We start from the raw sequence: 23,259 nt of genomic DNA, 5'->3' as shown, positions 1-23,259 counted from the left end.
CACCTTCTAGACGATTTCCTCCTCATAGACCCCCCCTCAGCCCTGCCTGGCGGCTCTTTGCCCCTCCTCAAACAGCTCTTTCTTCGCTTAGGCGTGCCGCTCTCTGAAGAAAAAACAATAGGCCCCGCAACTTCTCTAGAGTTTCTGGGTATACGCCTGGACTCCGTGGCAATGGTCGCGTCTTTACCCGCAGACAAGCTCGAACGTATTCGCGATATCGCACAAGCCTCAGTCGCCGCCGTAGTAATCTCCAAGCGTCAACTCCTGTCCTTATTAGGCCACCTCAACTTCGCCATGAGAATCATTCCACAGGGCCGCTCCTTCATTTCCAGGTTGCTCGACCTAGCCAAAACCGTCCCTTCCCTCCTGGACCCAGTCTCTTTAGACGAAGGGTGTCGTTCCGATCTCGCTTTCTGGTCCCGCCTCCTCCACGACTGGAACGGCATTTCGTTTTTCTATGATGACATCATCCAGTCTGCCGACTCTATGAGTTTTTATACAGACGCCGCCGCTTCAATCGGCTTCGCAGGGTTTTACCAAGGGAGCTGGTTCGCGGAGAAATGGCCCCCTTCACTCCCAACCCCACTCTCAGCCGCGTTGTGCGAAATTATCCCCATCGCTGCCGCATGCCACATCTGGGGCCACCTCTGGAGCCGAAAACGTATCGCGGTGCGATGCGATAACGCGGCCGTAGTAGAAGTCATTAATAAAGGTCGTTCCGCCTCTAAACCCCTAATGCCCTTCATGCGCCGCATCACATGGTCCGCCGTAAACGGCAACTTCATTCTCATAGCCCGCCACATCCCCGGGCACTCCAACACCGTTGCAGACACCCTTTCTCGTTTTAAATTTCAGGCCTTCCGCCGCCTCTGCCCCACCGCAGACCGCTCGCCTACGGCCGTGCCCCCTCTCGAAGAGCTGACCCTGGAGTAGCCAGTTACCAACTCCAATCTCTTCTGGACACTGCCAATTATTACATTTCCTCGGGCTTGGCCCAGTCCACCATAAAGGCGTACACGCACGCCTGGCACTCCTACTCCATTTTTTCCTCCGCCCATCACGTTCCCCCACGCCCCGTCCAACTCCACGTAGTAATTGCTTTCTTAACCTCCTGCTTTGAACTTTGCCGGTTTAAATTACCCTACATTCGGTCGTTACTGGCTGGCATTAATTTTCATTCTAAAAAACACAATCCCTCCGCCCAAAGCATGTTTTCCAACCCGTCCATCAAATTACTTCTCAAAGGCTTCGCTAAGCATTCTCCCGCTTCACCTGATAAGCGCCGCCCAATTACCCTCCCCATCCTCCACCGAATCCTCACAGCGTTACGTTCTGCCCCCTTAACACCCTATGTCAGGCTTCTCCTCTGCAGCGCTTTTCTGTTGGCTTTCTACGGCTTCCTTAGAATTGGGGAATTCACCTCTCGCTCCTCCAAGTTCGACCCATCTTCGGATCTGGCTTTCTCCGATCTCAGTTTTCATTCAGATCACTTCAATCTAAAGCTTAAAAATTCCAAAGGCAAAGGCCCGTGCAATATCGTCATAGCTCGCACTTACTACTCATTTTGCCCTTTCCGAGCCATGGCCAAATTCGCAATATCAAGGTCACAACACGGCCCGCTGCATTCCCCGTTGTTCCTAACCCCCGAAGGTCATTCCATGACTGCACCCTGGTTCCATAAACATCTCAGAGCAATCCTGGTCCTCTGCAATCTACCCCCCTCGCTCTATTCTGGGCACTCGTTCAGAATAGGAGCCGCAACTTCTGCAGCCACCCAGGGCATTCCTTCAGCAGCCCTCCAGCAGCTCGGGCGATGGTCCTCTTCAGCGTATGCCTCATACATTCGACCCGAGCTGCCATCAATTTTGGCGGCTCAACGCTCCTTGCACTCACGAAATGTAAGTTCTCTTCTCAACAAATACTGGTGGTGGTTACTGTCTCCCCTTTATTCATCTCCCGCCTTCCCGGCCACGCAATCCGCCCATACCACGTTCTGCTCACGACCGCATCCTTCCAGCCGTCCGTCCAGGGCCAGGTCAGGGTCAGGCCTAGGGCCAAGTCAGGGTCCTGCAGGCCCAGGGTCAGATCAAGGGCCAGATCAAGGGTCAGATCCGACACGGCACCCTTCTGTCCGCTTCCCGTCTGTGGCCCATGTCCCACAGGCACCCCTCTGTCCGCCTCCCGTCCGTGGCCCATGTCCCACAGGCACCCCTCTGTCCGCCTCCCGTCCGTGGCCCATGTCCCACAGGCACCCCTCTGTCCGCCTCCCGTCCGTGGCCCATGTCCCACAGGCACCCCTCTGTCCGCCTCCCGTCCGTGGCCCATGTCCCACAGGCACCCCTGTCCGCCTCCCGTCCGTGGCCCATGTCCCACAGGCACCCTTCTGTCCGCCTCAGTCCGTGGCAATGTCTCCCGTCCATGACCCACACCTCACTGTACCCCTCTGACCGCCTCTCGACTCAACCCCGTCTCACAGTTACCCCAGTTCTCGCTCCCTCCGGCGAGCCAGGTCCCGAGCCAATTCCTCACCGTTTCTCCCCGAAGTCACGTCCCCATTCCTGAGTTTAGCAATAACCATGGCGGCTCAGACCCCGGACTTTTGGGGGGAAGGTATCTAATTCAATCAGATCATGGAGTGCCCATGATCGCTACGCCTTCCACCGGGGTCTGAGCGCCAAATAAACTTTGCAATAAAGTTCGCTAAAACATATTTTCTGCTTTTGTGTCTGAGTCTCTCCAGGGTGAAATGAAGCCTGCGTAAGTTCACCCGGAAGACCTAACCTAAATCTGCGTCGGCCTCCATGGAAGGACCCCTCTCCCCAGCGCCATCATCGCACTCAAGCGGGCGTCCGCCTGTCCGTCTGTGAGAGTCAGATCCCTCACTTCACCATGGACTCTTCCAGGTTTCTGCGCTTATCCCAAAGAGGTTATGCAGTTTTTCCCGGCCAAGAAGGATTGGTAAAAGGACGGGGGACGTCCGCGTCATGGCCCCTACACCTGCTCCTCATCCCCAATCAACGCTCTCAGTCACTCCTCCCCGCTCCCAATCAACGCACAGGCGGTGGCATTTAAGCGCTCAGGCTGATGGCTCAGTCGCTTCAAACCGTATCCGCGACCCACCACCTCCCCTGCTCCTCCTCTGCATCTATTATTCTCTCTACCTTCTCTCCACATCTACCACCACCAGTCTCCAGGCTCCGGGGGGAAGGTATCTAATTCAATCAGATCATGGAGTGCCCATGATCGCTACGCCTTCCACTGGGGTCTGAGCGCCAAATAAACTTTGCAATAAAGTTCGCTAAAACATATTTTCTGCTTTTGTGTCTGAGTCTCTCCAGGGTGAAATGTGAAAATTCTGAATCCAATGCTGTAATAACTGTAATAATTTGCTTTTTCTATCAGCAAAACAATAGATGCACAGTATGTGGCGGGAAGGGCATCCGGAGCAGGAAATCACTCTGTAACTTGTTTGTTCTGAAAGTTGCTTCTTATGTTTCATACGTCATTAAAAGGAGACAAAAGGATTTTTAGGATGGATCTATAAGCAATTGGAAGATAGGGACAGCTATACATACAGTACCTATATGGAATCTATTTTACTTAAGCAACAACAAACATTTTATTTTTAAATTAAAGGTGCACTATGAGGCAAGGCTGCTCATAATAAGAATGCATGTTTTTCTATGTATTTTTAAGCACAAAAACAACAACAAAAACAAATCCACTTGCATCCAAAGATTTAGATCAATAGCCGTTTCTTTCTCCCACAGAGACATACAGATCATCCCTTAAAATAGCCCCTACATGAGCTTTTACCGCAGAAGAAGTTTCAAATTGATATCTCTAAATTTGAGATTTCATTTCTAATTCACCTGCAGAGTCTCACCTTAAGGGGAAGAATCGGTAAAAATAAGTTTTAAAATCGCACAAAACTTCAAAATAAATTGCTCAGCTAAAATGTAACGCTCGAAAGTTGGTATCATCCATGCACAAATTCCACATTGATGAGTGTATTTTTGTCATTAATTTAAGGGTCCAACCTCTCTGGAAACAGCAGAAGTCCACTCATGTCGGGTAATGAGTAGCCTACAGTGACAGGCTGACCCCCGCTCCTCCCCCGCACGCCCCCATCATGCTATCAATTAATATTATGGCACCCGACAGACGCGCCGATGATCCGGAACAAGTGGCATCTCCATAGAGAGCGCTGCCACCGCACGCCCCGTAATTAGGCCTGAAAAATGGCGTCTGCTGATGCTGATCCTGGCTCCGCGTTAATCCCAGGCACACCATCCACTTATTATTTTATCTGCGCTGTGAGTGTGGACGGACCAATGGGCAGGACGAGCATGTCAAACTCAGAAAACCAGGCCAATTTTTTTAACATTTCTAATTTGTTGAGTTATTACTGTAGCGCTGACGGTTATTAAATTACTTTTTTTCTTTCACTTTTCTTTTGCAGTTTTGCAGAGTGGCTCAGTAGAGTGGTTGACTTGTAACCTGAAGTTTGGCGGCAGGTCAGGTCTGTGGAGAGTCGACCATGGTATGGTATAATATAATGGTATAATATAAGTAAGTAATATAAGTAAGTAAGTAATAAGTATGTGCAATACCAAGCAAAGCAATGACATCTCTAGAAGTAGAAGCCAGAAAATCAAACTGGAAATGAATGGGTTGAAATGTTTGTGGACAGATGTAGATGTAGTAAAGTAATTTGAAAATATAGTCATCTGTACAGTTTTATAGCTGTTCTTGTGAGTGGACAGTGTCTGAAGTGATTTGTCATTTTAATCTGATAATACACAAAAACTAAAATGCTACAAACTTCAATTCTGAAACTTCCTGGGACAAATAGTTTACCCCATGATTTACTTCAGTTAATTCAAGTTATTTACATGTTTGTGTCCACGTTTACAGCACCTGTGAAATCTAGGTTTTTAAAGATGTATTACAATTTTACAATATGACATTTTTGATTAAGGGGGAAAGATGAAGCTGAATGTGTGAAAAATATTACTCTTTTGTGTATTATAGCTTTTCTTGTGCGTAGACATTATGCGTCCTTAGGATCCCAACTGTGACAATACAAATATGTCTCCGTGTTCTAATGCATTAGCAAAAAACAACAACATTTGAACTAAAAACTTTGACAAGAAGCAGGCCTGGTCACATAAGGCGGTATCAACAGCATTAACTGAAACGGAATAGTGTGCAAACAAAAATGGCCCAAAAAGTCCACGGGGAGCAGAGAGTTGGGGCTCTGTGAAATGCTATGCAAACAAAGCAGCTTTGTCTAACCTATTTCTTACCAAGCCAGTAGTGTCAGACCCACCATATCCATTCATTTATTCTCAGCCTGGCAAACATTTGACATGTTCCCATGCTAAAAAGGCAAAGCTTTTTGGAATGCAGGCTGCCATGCTTCCGTGCGCGCTCAAATGTCAGAGCACTCTCCACCTCTTGTTTTGGTGCAAATTTCTATCATAAATTTGCAATTTGGCCCGGCGTCATTATTCAGAGCGAAGGTTTAATCCCGGCGGAGGCAGCAGTGGCGTAAACACAGAGCTACATTTGAATGGGCTGTGATGAGAAGGAGAAATTTGGCAAAGCAAGTTGGAGTGCAGTTCAAATTAGATTGTGTGGAGTGTGATGGAATCGCTTTAATACAATAAGATAAATTGCTGGTTTGCTTGTGAAAAAAGAATGAAAATAGCATGACGCATCTAAGTTTGACTGTGCGGGCTTCCACCAAGGCATGATGGTGAAATTGTGTGGTTAAGAATGACTTTATTGTACCACAGTAGCAAAATGATTATAACATATGACATGGTAAAGATAAAAGTCCCTAGCTCAGAAATGTTGACGATGACATGCGTCCGAGTCAATAAGGAAAGGAGCTTCTTCGGCTTATTCAACCAATTTGGATGGAGCTTATGCATATTTTCTTCCCATCTCTCTCAAACTATTCCTTCTTGAAATATCTTCAAATGAATGCTAATAAGTTGTTTATGATACAGAGTTCATGATTGGTGACAAGTTCTTGGGCTCTGATAATGTTTATACTGTATCTTGAAAAGTACTTAGTTTTATTGCAAACTGGTTCTGCTACTCTGCATCAAAACATGTGCCACCAACATATACAGTAGCGCTATTTCACATTTCAGATTGGATAGTTGATTTTGTGTATAGATTTGAGAACAGTGACTACGAATGAAAATCCAGGCAAATTGACCTTGAAATGAACAAACTTAACATAAATTGGACAACATGGGACTCATATCAGGGACCTAAAGAGCCTTAATCTTTTTTAGATTATTTTCTTTAATGTATTTTATTTTATTTTATTTATTTTATTTATTTTATTTATTTTATTTATTTTATTTATTTTATTTATTTTATTTATTTTATTTATTTTATTTATTTTATTTATTTATTTTATTTTATTTATTTTATTTTACTTCTTTTACTTCTTTAATTTATTTAATTTATATTTATTTTTCTTGAATAGTTTACTTTTTCAATTTGACCCAATCTGTCTTTTGTCCAGCCCTGTCTTTTTTCTTCTTCTTCCAGGTCAAGTAAGAACTCCAACTTTGACTTGTTGTAGTTTTTGTTCTTTTTTTTTAAGCATTATTAGACAAACTCCACCAAAACCAAAAACCTTTTGCATGTCACTCATTGTTTTTTGTACATTTATAGCCCCTTTACCACCAGTGTCTCAACTCTGATACGTGGATTAGATGCCTGCAAAACTAAACTGACATCCCTAACATTTATATAAGACATTTTCAAGTCAAATAGCCTGCAAAGCATCTTGACACATGCTCTTTTGCTAATTGGGCACCATTCAAACATGCCACTCTGAAATAAATGTTACAGAAACCCTTAAGATAAAGATAAAAAGCATCTGAATCGCCCCCTTCTATATCTCGTAATGATTTAGAATGTTGTGGGTGCTCCGTTTGCTTTACCGTGAGTGACAGCTTTCTACTTGCAAACTAAGTCACCAATTATCTGGCTGACCTTCTAAGTAATTGCCAATGCAAATGTCTCTGGGAGAAAGGAAAGGAGAGTCTTTAAAAAAAGAACTGGGGAACAATTCATTTGGAAACACAAGGTAAAAGATGGGCTGGCCACCGAACTGACGGGCGAGCTCAAGGCTGGCTGAGACATTTGGATTGGGTAACCTCATTTGCACTTCACTATTTTGAACCTCAGATAGAAGAAAACCCTAAGAAAATACGTGAAAACAATTTGAATTTCATTAGTTTTACCAAGGATCCGCAGGTAAATTGTATTTGTCACGAACGTCGTCTGTGTTTCTAGTCCTGTGCAAATCGTCCAAGTCGGTAAAAAGAATAGTTCCTACAATGATTCAGCAAACTTAAAGATCCTCGGGTGAATCTAGTCCCATGCGACCGCTCATGTCTGCGATTTGGGCCGTTTTTTGTCCGTGCGTTGAAGGTTAGTCCGTTCAAGATGACTCTACGCTCCATTTTACGTCCATATAAAAACCACGGTGTTGACCCTGCGACGAGTTGGCCACTGTCCAGGGTGTACCCCGCCTAAGGCCCGAAGTCACTGGGATAGGCTCCAGTCACCCGCGACCACGAAAGGGAACAAGCGGTAGAAAATGGATGGATAAAAAACACGGCATAGTTCATATTTAGTGTTATTCATTTGCTACAGACCGTTTTTTTTGTTTCTAGTAAAAAACACAAAACTAACTGCGGTAAACACGTCATCCCCCTTGACATAGCAACGGAAGACCAAGTAGCATGGAAGCTCTTTTGGGAAAGTTTAGGTGCTTTTGGTGCGTGAGTTTAGATCGATGTACTAAAAACAACCCCAAAATCGTTGAAAATAGAAGAAATGCTAGCAACAAGGATGGATTAAAAGTCCCTGTTGTATTTCAATGTGTTTACCTGAGCATTTGCAGAATAAAGTCGGTAAAACAAGTGAATACTGACTTCGCTTATCCAGTGCGAATGCTCACAAAAAAGACACAGAAGTCGTGGGGTAATTTGAATGTTACAGACAACCTTAGGTCAAACTAATCCCATCTTAAAAAGCTTCAGAAGTATTGGAAAGGTAATGAAGAAACATCCACAAAAATCAGTCAATTAAAGGGGCTGATGGTTCTGCTGCTGAAAAGAGAGTGCATTTGGCTCGACAGGTCACGTAGTAGGCCAGGTTTTGATTGGATGACAGCTTAAGCACACTTTATAGTCCTAGCAAGGGAATCTGTCGTCTGCATTTGACCATTCTTCAGGTTCCCCTATGTTCGTTGTCAAGGGTACAAAGCTCGAGGGTTAGGTTCATGGTGAGCACCCAGTAGAGCCACGAGATGAATCGCAGTTGCAGGACAGTTGCAATACAGGATTAACTCAAACAAAATACAACTGTGAAACACTTTTTGTAACAAGATTTAAAGCTCAGTAAAGTGGATCCTGCACAATTAGTTATGTTTTGTCACGTTTTCAGAAGAGGTTTGTTGCCGTTGTCAATGAACAAAATTCACAGACATAGAGACGAGATATATAGACTCAAAAAGGGCATGCATTGAAGAAGATAAACATAAAAATAGCTGTAAATGTATAGTTAAATGTACATCTGTAGTGCAGAAAGTGAACAGTGCAGTGAGTGATTCAATTATAGTTAAAGTGACAGTTAGAAGTGTTAGTTTAGAAGTGTTCATGAGTCCAACGGCAGAGGGAAAGAAACTGTTCTTATGGCGGGAGGTTCTGATCCAGATGGACTGTAGCCTCCGGCCTGAGGGGAGTGGCTCAAATAGTCCGTGAGAAGGGTTCAGCTGTGATCGACCTGCTTATCGTTAGGTTTAGAGTCCCTCACCCTCCGTTCCTCACCCCTCCACCGCTGTAGCTGCCCCTCAGGGCGGCGGCGGCTTTACACCATAGCATTGAGTAAGCAATCTGCCTGCCCTAGCTGAGTAATTACACTGAAGTTGGAGCTTTTCTTGCTGATGATACTGCTGCTGGAATGTCCTCGGGGCCCGTTTGATTGTAAGGGAATGACTTTGTTTTACCGTTGTCATAGTCTCGGCGCTATAATTTATCTCCCGCTCATGGGGAGAAATGTCTTTTTTAAATTATCTACACAGATCTGTCGGCTGGTATTGATGCGTGATGGATGCCGGCTTTTGTTTGCATCCAATTTAATATCCCTCAAATGCGTCTGCAACTGTGGTCCTGAGGTAAGTGGAAGTATCCTTAGCCAAAAATAGAGCGCGTTGTTAATATAATCATAACAGAAAGGGAACTTTGGTCATTTTAGGCTAGAAGTTATAGGCAACTTGAGAGTTGTAGGGGTTGTATAGTGTAGTCTTAAAGGTCTCCAGTCCAATCAATCATAATAATAAGGACATATTGTTATAGCTAACTATAAAACACCATGCAACATTAAAGGTAGACTATGACAATCGACCCATTCAAGACAAAAATTATACACATATCTCAGCTTGGAGACTGTGGGTCCAAAGCAGAGCGTGTCAGGGACAATTATTGCCAGTTGGGTACAGTCTGTTCTGCACCAAACTGGCAATTATTGTCCCTCACGCGCCCTGCTTTGGACTATGAACTCAATATCAAATAGATTCTTTACATATGTGAATAGTCTCACTTTTGAAGTGAACTATTTTGATATCAATTGCAAAGTTGTGTGCTTCTTTTTATATTCTCATTTTGTCTATAATGAGCAACTGTAATAAGATTATTGTTCCTGATGTTTCTGAGGTAGGAAGAATAATAATGCCTTTGATGTATTATTTAATATGTTTTACAAGTTTTGCAAGCTTCTCAAAGAGCTTCAGGCTGTTATCCATAGCCCACATTCATTGGTAGCAGGCTAGCACTGTAGCCACAGCTGCCCTGGGGCTGAGAGAGGGAAGTTGCTATTTTCCACCAACTGCTTCTGTAACCACCACTAGCTACTCATTTCACTTTGACACATGCAAAGTGTGTGCAGTATTAAGGACTAGAGCTGCAACTAACAATTATGTTGCCAATTTAATAATCTATTATTTTGATGCCCCTGAATGTATATATTCAGGGTATATTTACAGCAAAAAATGTGAATTTATAGGTTTCTTATGTCCTCTTATCTCTTGAAGTAATTCTCGCTTTGTCATAAAATCTCTTCTCTCAGCACATGGCATGTGTTGGAGTTTGAGTGTACTCCAGATTAATTAATTAACTTTCAGTTAATAGTTGCAGCCCTAACAAGGACAGTGTGCACTGGTCAGAGCTGGAATCCAACAGTGGTACATGGTGCCTTACAAACTTACATGTGCAAATGGAATTGATCACATTTCACATCCTACAGCACCACCAGCACATGAATAAAGTAATACTGTTGTGATCAAGCACTGCACGCTGACCAAAAATGAAAAATAGCTCCTTATTTTGCTAATGAAACTATTATACAAATGCATTTTATTTAACTCAGCCTCCCAGGATCCCAGTAACAAACAACTCCAAACAAAGAATGCATGCAAATAATACAAAAAGCAGCCTAATAGCTATTTGCAACACAATACTTCATTCTGATCAATTGTACATGCTCCGGCTGACCCACGCCTCCTTTGCCCTTCGCTTCTGATTGTGCTTTGCTTTTTTTCTCATTCCAAAATGCCACATGCAGATGAATAGCAGGCCTGGACGCACAAGTCATTTAGCAACAATGAGGCTAAATGCTAAACACAGGGAGGCCTCAGATTACTCCTCTTAGCGTGGTATTGTGGTCTGGCCTCGGTGGAATAGAGGTAATTACACAGAATGATCAGAATGAATGCAGAGGGAAAAGCGTAGTACATCGTATGACCTCCAACTGGGTCATTGTAGTGGACTGTGTTTCTGGCTGTTACATTGTATGCATTGGAATTGGGCATAATGCACAAGCTTTTCCTGTTAACCTGCAGATCGTAGGTTAAAGTGGGTATGGCAAGTTTTCATGTTTTTCTATGTATTCCTTTTTTTCGGTCCATGTTGTGATCAATAAAGTTGCAGTTTGTGAGGAAAAGTTCCCACCACAGAATCCCCCCCGTCACTACACACTACAAATTCGACTGAAGTGGGCATTTTCTGAAGGTGCATGAAGTGTGTGAGTGCACAAGGGCACACGAGGTAAACATGACAATTGGAACAGTCGGCACTTCGGAATGTTGTGAAGGCGAGTGCAAAACCGCTGTCACAAAGCCACAGCTCAGTTTATTTTTGATCCTTTGCTCGACTGGCCTCAAACAAATAACAAAGGTGCTCAACGGTTTTTTTTTCTATTGTTGTTACAGGACAGTCTGCACATCTATTTAAATATAAGTAATGATAATATAATAGGTATCATCACTTTAACTCATTAAACTAATCCAGTTAGCGCTTGCTGCTAAGTTCTTCTTCTTTGGTGTTTTATGGCGGTTGGTATCCTAGTGTTACGTTACCGCCACCTACTCTAGTTGAACATCTTAGACTTTAGACTTTATTCTTTAGACTTTATTCTTTAGACTTTATTCTTTAGACTTAATTCCTCAGATTTGTTGGTGTTGTTGTGTCGGCCGGCAGCCAACCTAAAAGGCGCACCCACCGCCACCCACTGCAGCCGCACGTCCTCTGCAGATGCATGTCTTCAAAGCATATGACCCACGCCACACCGCAAAAAAGGGGGAAAAAGGAGAAAGAAAGAGGGATAAAAAAGAGAGAGAAAGAGAGAGAAAGAAAGAGGGGAAGAAAGAGCAAGAGAGCCTCTTGCGGCTAAGTTGCTGTGTACGTACCTGAAGTCCATATCACTAAAAGGCCAAGGTGAAGAGCGGATAAAACCATTGTACTGAATGGGGACACCCTGCACACTTCAGTGTCGTGAATGCACATTTGAGTACAAGTGCGCAAGGCAAGGCGAGTATTGGGACAGGATCGATGTCATCAATAAACGCAACTGACATTTTCTGACTTTTCAAACAATACTTTAATACAATAAAGATGTTATCAGGTATTATTATTTGTCAAATCATGTGTAATCTCTATGGATTTTGGTCCATGTATGTTTGCAGTTATGGAATTACCTCTGCTGCTCGTGTCTAACGAGAACGTAACATTATAAACTTCACCAAAATTGTCAAACTGGGATAAAGTAGGCAATATTTTTAGTATAATCATATATATCTTATCATGTTCACTACGTTTTAGTGAAATGTGTCATCCAACCTGTCATAGACACTTAAAACCGTTCATACAAATTGTAACGAAATCCTTTATGTGCCACAAACGTACTCAAACCCACCCCCACCGAAGCAGTAAAATCCTCAGCCTCCTCAGCCTGTAGATCTCCATCTATAAAACCCAAGACTAACTCATTCCATAATATCCTCATTCGTACCATCACCGATATCACCAGTAGGTTTATCCTTTAAATAAACGATTCATTGCACCTCAACTTGTTTAGTCGCTTTCAATATTTTAGTGAATCCTTCCAGCAACGCCATGTGTGACCACGTGGGCAAACAGGAGATGGGCTAAGGTAGAATGTAAACCACTATTAACTGAAATCACTTACTTAGCACCATGTGAGTACAATATAGTGCAATTAACTGAATGAATGAGTCAGACAAAGGTTAACACACATTGACGCACCATTTCTGGCATTTTCAGCCATAAATGTAATTGTGTTAATCTTAAATATATATCTTTTGGGTGGTGTTCTCTGCTTTTCATCATGGGGTTGTTATTGCGCCACAGCTGTAAACGTATTTATCCTGCATTTATTCATCTAAAATACCTTGCGTACTTATTGTAAGTGGGCTAGGGCTATAGTCCTTCAGTAGTTTAGTTGATTAATCAGTCAATGGTGTCTGTTAACTTACTAATTATAGTATTAGTATTATAAATATTATATGAACCAGTAGAGAGGAGTGCGAAGACTGGCTTTTGGGGAGTGACATACTGTGAGGGAAAGCATTCTACCAGTAGATTTAAACCTTAAAGTCCCTTCATCATTAAATAACATGTATTTGAAGCATGACAACACCTGCAATACCTGACCAAACAAACTGTGGATGTATCTTGCACTAATGATTCCATCTCTCAACAATGAGCTGTCATTTCTTTCATCTCTTTATCTTTTTAGAAGCACAAGAAGGTGTTTTAATGGCTCTGGGGCTCAGCAGGAGGCCTACGTGTCTCAGAACAAAGAGCGATGGTAAACTTCAATTCAACCGGCTGATTGTGGGGGTCTTACCTGTCCGGGCATGGAGTTCTCACACAGGAGCGTCTCATAGTCTATGGCGAAGACCGGAGCGTTGTCGTTGATGTCCAAAACAGAGACCAAAGCAACGCCGTGTCCGATTTGGGTGGGGTCCTCTGCAGAAAAGTAGGAAATAGCATTCAGTTTTGTAGCTTTGTATAAGTGTTGAACAGGACAAACCAGGACTATACCAGAGATATATGAGAACTAAGCTAATTCTAAACAGATTCTCTCATGACGATACTAACATTGCAAACTCGATTTTGATACTAAAACTTAAATAATCAGACCTAAATAATAGCACTTTATTATTATCAAATGGTATTTCAAGGTTTTTAAATCTGTGGAACTCGCCCTAGTACTCACAAACCCTTTGGCACATTGTTAAAATTCACAAAAGCATATATTTTTGGTGGTGTGCACGACGTAAAAACAGCTTTTAGATTTCAGGGAGAGTATTAGTGTCACCTCAGGGTTGACAAAACATTCCATAATAAACCTTCCATAATAAATAAAGGATTTCCTAAAGTGACTCTCAGGAAACGTTCTAGTAACCAAAAATTGTTAGCAAGGTGTTCATGAAAAGAACATGTTCATCGGTTTTATGTGGGTTTTTTGTATCCAGTTTCAATACTATTTTTATTAGCAATTTAGACCTGATTTTCATGTATTATATCAATCCTTGGTAGTGTTGTCAAAAGTATGAATAAACCAGTTCTATACCAAAACTAAGTGAGCTCAAAACCAGGGTAATACAAGGCTTACCAGTTCTATCCAAGGTGAAAATGAGGAATAAAACAGTTCTAAACCAAGAGTTAAATCCGGTCTCAAACAGAACTAAAACATATTTTCTTTACACCAAACCAATACTACATACCAATTATGTACAATTTCTATTTTCTTCATACATTTTGTGTGTGCGGCTTTAATTCAGGAGCTTTGTATAGCCCGAAAAGTACAGTAAAACATACTAGACAAGGACTAGACAAGAGGATGTCTCTAATTGAAGAGAAAAAGAATTGGACTTGAACTGCAGACCCCCGAGTTCAATCATTAGAACAAACTTTCATTCCAACTCCTGCTTAAGCGCTGTACCAAATTATGGAATATTGATCTTCTTGCTGTGATTTTAATTAGCGGGAACAGAGCGGAGGGAAAGTGCCGGCCTAATAAAATATGCCGCGCGCTTCTGACAACTGCGGCACAAAATGAGTTCACGTTTTCAACCAGAGTGGCTCAAATCTCAGCAAAGGTCTTTCAATTATTTAGAGAAAAAAACTCTAGCCTTATATTGTGGTTTTAATATCTAAGTCACTTTTTCTGGTGGAAAACTGTGATTAAATACATGCAAGATAGATTAGTTTAATGCCATACTGGAAAAAACAAAACATATTAATGGACCATTTATAAATACATTTTCGTCATGGTAGAACCGGTTTAATAAAGTTGAAAATAAATCCAATAATTAATTTTTTTTCAAGAGGAAATTGGAGCATCTGTTTCCATATGGAAGGAAGTTAAAAAAAAAAAAGAAGTTAAAATTAGCAGTCTGACTCCTTTATTGCCCTTCCATTGGCACAAGAGCGCCACCCACAGGCCAAACAACTGCCATAACAATTAGCTCAAACTGTATTTCTATTCCAAACTGTAGAGGGCGCTGCATGGATGGAATTATGTTTCCATGGAAAACTGGATAACTGGTCTTGTCCAATTTATTATTTTTTGTTATTATAGATTATGGTCCGTATGCTATATTAGACAGGAAAGACGGCGTGAAATGGGGGATGAGAGAAGGGAGGACACGCAGTAAATTGTCGGAGTCGGGATTTGAACTCACGACACTGCGGCCAGCAAGTCCACGATCTAGTCCATTTTGAACAGATTTTTCTAAACGCATTGGGAACTACAATTACATGTGGTAAAAAAAATACAACAAAAATAACACTGGTGCGATGACAAACTATGGCCCCAAAACGACGGCGGACAAGGAAGTTGTTGTGTTTTGGTCCGCTATGTGAAAGTGAAAGTAAAAACTACCAGAGCTTGTGTTTATTTGCATTGCAAGAAATGACTTGTGAGTTTGACAATCAAATGCTCAACGTAAATGAGTTGTCGCTTATAATATCTTTTACTAGCAATTATAGCTACAAAGTTTTGATGCTAATGCTAAATTACAAGACGCACCTAGACAAATTCGTTCTTTGACCGGCTGTGGACTGAGGTAAGAGTTGTCCGACAGGTTTAGGGGCAAATATTAATTGAGTTTGGTTGTTTAGCGCACTCCGAGTTTACTGCTAACTGACAAAGCATGACTAGTTTGAAAAGTTGTATCAAAGTTTGGATCTATTCAGGAACTGCAGCCACACAGATCGCGGAGCGCATGACAGAGGGGCCGAGGACCCATGGAACTATTTCAAATCTGATCAAAACATGTTTACCCAAAAGGCACTAGAATTAGAACTGGTGAAAGGACTTACTTAAGTGTAGTGGAAAAGATTTTGAAAGCGAGTGAGTGTACTGTCACAACCCTGCCAGTTTACGATGGGCACGGACAGTTGCTTAGCGTGGGTGGGTGCGGTGTCCGTGGGTGACACGTCGGGTGCTCATGTGACACCCGTAGAATAGGACATGCACCGCCCCGGGTCACCCGCTTGTCATCGGCGTGGGCCGGAAGGGCGGTGAGTGACTGCCACGCAAATGCACAAAATCCTCTCCTCTACCAAGTGTCTGTGCCAATGCAAGTCAACAAGAAGACACGGCACTATAAATACTGGCACCAAGCAGCGAGGGCAGGGTAACAAGGAGCATTTACAGACGTTAAGATGACTTGAATTAATCATTTAAAACCTAAATCTTAGTTTACATAGGTTGAGATTAATTGACTTGATTTAAGGTGAGACACTACAGAAAAACTTTTATAAGCTTTTATGTGGGCACAACAAAATAACCCAATCCTCACCTAAATAGGTTTTATTGTTTCATTTTTGGAACATTGTAACATTAAAGGCAGATGTTTCTCCTATAGACATAGTAGTCAGTGTTTAGAGTAACACCTACACACTCTGAACTTTACAATCATGTACTTTCTTACTGACTTATATAGAAGGATTAGTTTGTATCTCATTAAAAGTTTAGTTCTTTAAACAAAATTTTCATGCCAAGTTTCAATGAGCTCTAGTTTATTAAAAACATAAATAAGATACTCTAATTCCCCTCTGTAAAATGTGTGTATAATAATGAACCTGGACATTTAAACCTATTTTGGGAGTTTATTATTGGCAAAATATTCATATTTCAAATTGATACCTTTACATTTAAGATTTTTTTAATATATATATATATATATATATATATATATATATATATATATATATATATATATATATATATATATATATATTTTGATGATGGCAAAAGGAAATTGTGGCCTTTTCCCAATTTATTTTGCATATACAAGTAAAATCTGTTTCCCCCCAGTACAGATTTATTGAAAAAGGATCTATTCGGGTTAAAATGAGACCACGGCGCTTTCTCCGTATCAAATTACGTAGGGTTTTACGCTACACGAAGCAGGATGTGCGCCGTTAGTATAGCATATTTGGTCTAGGCGTTCCCTCTATTACTGGCAGCAGAGAGGGTTACAAAAGCTAGCTTGCCCCAGATATATAAGCTAATGTTAGCACACAGTTGTGATGAATGCGATACATGGCCTTACGATTCATGGACTTGAAAACAGTGCAGAAGATCTCGGAGCTTGACATATGACGTAACAACTAAAACGTCTGAACAATGTTTAAACTGAGTGTTTTGTGATGAGAATTAGTGGAGAAGAGGACCTCGTAAACAAGATCCATCAAACACGTGTGAATGAAGCTAAATACAATGCCAGCTGTGTTTTCAAAGACAGAACAGTGTTACATGAGTAGTAAGTTTTGCGAAATATGTGTCCTTGGACTAACAAATATATCTATTGGCAAAGCATTCACAAACTAAAGATCTAGCTACTGCGACCCCACAACGAAGAGCTCGAAACCCAAATGACTTCCAAGTATCTCCCGAAAATCCCTACTATGTCCCACCATTTGAAAACGTCAAAGACTCTTTTATGATTTTTTGGTGAGGAGTTTTTGCTAGTCCGAGACCACGGCACACACTTTCTGAGCAGAGAACAGCACCTCCTTGTCTCTCTCTGTGTCACCAGTCAATGCACGAGGGACCGCGCTGACATTTGGTACGACTATTATTATGTGGCACGTCTTCTGCTTTGGTGCTATATCAGTCGGGCCTCACACTCGGATCAACAGAGGAGCCTGTGTGTCTGAGCGCCGTCAGATGTAACTAAAAACACGCCTTTAAAGCCTAAGATGATAAAAAAAAAGGGTTTGGAAGAGAGGAATGAGCGTGCAGTGTTTAGATATGAAGAGAGAGTGAGAAAAAGGCTGACAGGGGGCTTGTCTTTTGGAGCGAGTGATGTTTGAAAGTATAGATGATGTGCTGAGGAGCAGACTGGAGCTAAGGTATAGAATTTGAGTCTAACTATGGCTGGACTGGGTATTATTTTAGAGATATTGTAGCCTTAACAGATGGAGGAAGTATCTGGGGTGATAGAAGTCGAGGAATGCAAAATAAAAACAATGTATTGCTATGATAGAAAAACACTGAACTATACTACAACTGAATCTTTTTCTACAATGGAACCCTCCTGGATGACTGAGGGATTACACCGACATGTATTGCCAATTATTGATAAAGCTATTGGTATTGTGTAACATATACCAATAGCTCTTCATCTGTCTGGAAGAACTGGTTCTCCTCCTGAGTGGCTCCAGCTCCACTGTCTATCTCGCGTCCTCCTGTCCGTCTGAGGGAGTCGGATCCCTCCATCACTGAGGAACTCCTTCAAGTTTCTACCTTTTCCCAAGGAGGTTTTGTAGTTTCTCCTGGCAGAGAAGGAGGGTCTAAGGACAGGGGACTCTGGGACATTTTTCTAAGGACACGGGTTGCTGGGACATTGACAAGTCCCTATGAACATTGTTTCATCTGTTTTTCACTGTCGCCCTCCGAGACAACCGCTGCTGTGATTTTGGGCGTTACAAAAGTAAATTGAATTGAATTGAACATCCTGAAAAGTCATGGGTTTGAGCTAGATTATTTTTTCTATGGTAGAATTGGGTGTAAATAGTCCGATTTCAGATGTCTTAACCTGATTTATACATCGGTAATCATCGTGTATCAATCGGCATCTGAGGAAACGCCCTCTAACGTTGACACATGTCAAGGGAAATCAATCCTTTCATTATAATGTAGAAGAGCTGCTCCATCGCCCACTACTCAATCTGTTCATACACTTGCAATGCATTGTGGTCTACATTGACTGGTCTAGTGATCAGAGCTGGGCATTACTTTTCTGTGTGCACTACTTTTTTCACCTGCTGGACATTCGGACACCACCATAGGGCCCTAAATAATGCCCTATGTAAGGAATAATGTGGACATTTGGACGCAGTGATGGACAACCATAAGATTGTCCAATGACACAAATTGTTAAAAACATCCAAGAACGTTAATGATAGCTGTGTGCTACATGCTACCACAATGCTAGTGCCGCCTGCTGCATTTTAACATCCAGTTGTGTTAGTTGTGCTTAAAATATACATTAACTGTGCTGACCAGTGGCAGAGTGGTTAAGACAACAGCACTAATGCCAGGCTCCATGAGAAACCAACCACAGTGTCATGAGTTCAAATCCTGGCTCTGACTATTTGCGACAGTTTCCTACACATTTCCCCCAGATGTATTGTATATAGACCCCTGTTAACCCTATTAAACTATGATATCAAATCCTTTTGTTGCATGTGTTAGGGCCAGTTACACAACACACCAGGCTGTACCTGTGCCATTTAATTCAACACTAAATAGCAATTAACTTTCCTGGGAAAAAAAGTGTATCTACATTAAATAACAAGCCAACCGAATCTTTCGTAGCAGAGGCACCATTACTTTGAGCTGCTAATCGTTTGAGCAACCTTTTGGAAAAGTTAAGGAGACTACTTTGAGACAAAAAAATGTTAAGCAATTATCAACACAATGGTAAGACATTTCAAAGCGACATCTTGGGTCTTTTTGGGCTAATGCTAGCAAGACCTCAAATATGACATTCAATAATACTTAGCTATAAAGCTTAGCCAAGAAGATCAAGACTGAAGGAGTTGTTACTTTAACTATCTTTGGAGGTGACTATACCACAGTAAATCTATTCCCATGGAGACAAGCAGGTGTACCAACAGGTCATGTTACAGGTCAGATCTGTGGAGATGGGACCCCGCTCAGAGTAAAAGTGCCTCTTTTTAAAGGTATTCTTGAACAATCCAAACTTGTGAAACTGAATGAGTGCAAGATACAGGGTGGGCCATAAGTTTCCATACATAGGAAAATGTTATGTTGGACAATCGTTCGTATTTATATAATGTGCTTGGAAAACACATATTAATACTAGTTGAGTTTGTTAGTTTGTTGATGAACCTTCAGCTTGTAACGTTAACGTTCCTCAAGATAATTTATGTCTCGTATCTTCGCCTGACACACCATGACCTTCAAGTGCCCCCAAAGATAAAAATCAAGAGGGAAGAGATCTGGGGATCTGGGAGGCCACTCCCGGGACCACGCTGACCAATCCTATGTATGGAAGCTAATGGCCCACCCTGAAGATAAGTGTAATACTGTGGGGCAAGCAATCTCCATGGACACAAGCAGAACACATACATAATGGACCTTTAACATCAAACTGAATATGAAATAGAAACCTGTGGAGATAAAAAATCAATAAACTAATTAATGAAGAAAAAAATATTAAAAAGGTATATCTAACAAATTCAGAACTGCAGTATTTTTTTATTAAACATAAAGTAGATTACAATGTTTTTGTTTTTTTTGGCTATTTTTCTTAACCCCATCTTTAAAGATTTCAGTAATGAATTAAGTAACTCATTTAAAACTGAAAGAGAAAGTAGTGGAGGAGTTCAAGTATCTCGGGGTTGAGTGAGGGAAGGATGGAACCTGCAGCTGCAGTGATGAAAGGAAAAGCTCTCGATTTACCGGTCAATCTACGTTCCTCCCCTCACCTATGGTCATGAGCTTTGGGTCAAGGTCACAGATACAAGCGGTGGAATTGGCTTCTTCCAAACATGTGATTTTGTGGTCCTCCATTGAGAGATAAATATATCTTCCCATCCTTCATCCGTCAAAACAAAATTACCTTCTCTTTCTTTCCCACTTATTTTAATAATATTTAGTAGAATGCTTGTTTAGATTGTTGATGCATGTATATCATTTAGATATGATTCCCCTTGAACGGCTTACATTTTCAAAACAAAGCATTTTGGACTTACGGCTCTCCATTGCAAAGATGGTCAGGTTGTGCACAGAATTGGCCTCGCGGTCCAGCGGTTTGGCCGTGCTGATGACACCGCTGAGGGCGTCCACGTTAAAGAAGCGCTCCAAGTCAGTGTTTCTGTCAATGGAGTACCTACAAAACACAAAGAGCCACAGCATTAAAACAAAAAGGAGCTAAGATCAGGCAAACCATTTACAAATACAGAAACAGAGCGTCTATTCACAGCATTACAGGTGGAGTATAAGTTTCAGCCAAAGTTTGCTGCCAGGCAACAGAGTATACATGCATCATTAAGTCTTGTTATTGTTAAAAGGTGTTCTGAAGGTTACAAAAACTGCATAAGCTATCATTTAGGATAGAAAATGTAAATTTCACGAATTAACCCCATTACTTAGTAAGGCTTTAAATCATATTATGTTTCCAAGGGTCAAAACTATAATAAAAAGTCTCAAACCTAAAGGGAAAAAGGTCTGAATTGTATATTTGAAGATGCCACATGGAGCTCAATTCTTGCAAATAATGGGGTATTTTTCAGAGAAGCCTTGGGTAAATTTATCCAATACAATATTATTTTTAGATATCACATCAAATTAAATCATTATTGATTTTCGAAACAGAAGTTTGGAAAATCAACATTGACACAGATATCTCTTCACCCCGTCGAGGCTCCATGAAAAAAAAGATCTGTGTTGGAATTGTCAGAATGCCAAAGTTACTATGAGACTGTGTTTTTAGTTTAGTTTATTTATTTGCATGAGACAGCATGTATTATTGAACAGCTAATCCTGTAAATATTTCGCTCAGTGCTAATTTCCATCCATAGTTATGACGTTATGCAGGGCTGGTCTCCATGTGACCTGCTCATGTCTGTGTCTGCTGGAGGACAGAGGACAACATACTAGAGTTTGTAAGCAAAGACTTGAACTGAAAGTGAGTGGATGTGGGGTCTGGGGTCTGGCAGAGCAGTGGGACAGTGTCTTCAGCTGTCTGCGTGTTTTTGTATTTGGTCCATTGAGGTACAACTCGCTGTTTTTGCTTTCTATTTGTGAAGCTTTACAAAGGTTTGGTTTGAAAGCGTTAGTTTGAAAATCTAATATCGTACCCAACTTTGCATCACTTGGCTTTACAAAAAGGGACCTGCTACTAATGGTGGGCAAAATATTGAAATTAAATGACATTGTGAATGTTGTATTGAAGATATGCACAATGTGAATATCGAGTATATGGTTGATCGTAAAAATGCTCTAAAACGTAAAGCTGTAAACTTTCCAAATAAGGATACAGTATAAGATGATATTTCTGCAATTTTCAAATTTTCAAATGACATTTTTACAGATCTTATATTCAGATCTTATAGTCTGATCTTATATTGACATATTTGAACACTTTTTTGTGTGATTGACATAATATCGTCTATTGTAATCGCAATATTAAACATTTTATATACATCAAGACTCACATTAATACAGTTTGTCCACATATTTAGAGCTCCCAAAGGTCAAGTTGATCTCCGACTCCGATGTGGGTGTAAATAATAAGAAAGCCTAAATTGCTACTCTCCATTCTGCCACAACTCGCTCTGAACTTGGAGATAACACATCCTCAACAGACTTCACTTTTGACTGGACAAATTTTTGGGCTTTACTAACACTCATTACATCCCCGGCAGACATTTAATACCAGAGAATCAAAGCTCCATTAAGTGTTGATCTCTCCCAAATCCCTCCTCTCCCTGAACGCACCACTCCGTCCAAACTTCTCCAACAGACACGAGCTAGACTTCTACAACAAAAATTACAACTTCAATTAGCCTACATCCAAAGGGTATTATTGCTATGTAATTTGACTCTTGCGGGTGCATTAGTTCCTTAATCAATTCCATTTGAACAGATGTAGCGAAACACATTGCCGATGCCGATAACGGTCGCGGGAGCAAAAAAGAGGCAATTTGCAACGACAATGGTGCTATAATTTGATTTTCTGATTCAGATTGCTAACAATCCTAACAGCGTGAGGGTGAATGCCGTACAATTTTCATTCAATTAATAGCGAAAGAGGAGGGATTTGGAGAGGGCACAGACTGGCATGCTGAGAGGGCTTGTTGTGAGCTTGAAATGCCACGCTCCAGTGTCTGGCCTTGACCCGTCCAGGAGGAATGCCCTTCTCGTGGTGAAGATGGCATTTCGCTTTTGCAAATCTGGTACTGCACTTGGCCCTTCACGCCATCTGCTACTGGATATGTGGCACCCAAAGCGCTGAGAAGGCTTGGCAAGTTTGTACGGGCTGCATGGAGCAACGCCAACAGGGTGACACTGACTTAGGAGCAGGTTTCCAATCCATTAAAGGCCTGTGCGCGCTGTTGTTGTTTCCTTGGGCAAAGACACTTCTCTCACCTTGTCTATGTTTGAATGTGGTGTGCATGTGAATTCAGCGTGGTCACATGATGCTATGACATGTCAGCTGATTTACACAGGTTTTGGCTCTGTCTTCTCATCGATAGAGGCAGGACGACAGCACCATTTGCAGTCAGACCTCTTCAGGACAGTACCCCAGATGTGGGAGAGTAAAAAGGCCCCTCTCGTCCCAGTTTATAGTCCCGTCCCACATCACGTGACAAG

The 23,259-nt window shown here is 41.7% G+C and overlaps 1 protein-coding gene across 1 annotated transcript in view; it reads right to left on the bottom strand.

The window, feature by feature from the left end:
* Positions 1-23,259, bottom strand: part of cdh7a (cadherin 7a) — a 292,083-nt gene that overhangs the window by 57,800 nt on the left and 211,024 nt on the right. Inside the window, exons 8-9 of the mRNA XM_072451151.1 lie at positions 20,637-20,773; positions 13,243-13,364 (exon numbers count right to left, since the gene is read on the bottom strand). Coding sequence (XP_072307252.1) covers positions 13,243-13,364; positions 20,637-20,773 — 259 coding nt within the window. The remainder of the gene's footprint in view (positions 1-13,242; positions 13,365-20,636; positions 20,774-23,259) is intronic.

The sequence above is a fragment of the Eucyclogobius newberryi genome, unplaced genomic scaffold (assembly GCF_026437365.1).
Source record: "Eucyclogobius newberryi isolate DKJ021-1_F unplaced genomic scaffold, fEucNew1.0.hap1 SCAF_18, whole genome shotgun sequence".
Classification (NCBI taxonomy): Eukaryota; Metazoa; Chordata; class Actinopteri; order Gobiiformes; family Gobiidae; genus Eucyclogobius; species Eucyclogobius newberryi.
Note: the sequence above shows the minus strand (reverse complement) of the source record. Positions and strands in the feature narration are given on the sequence as shown.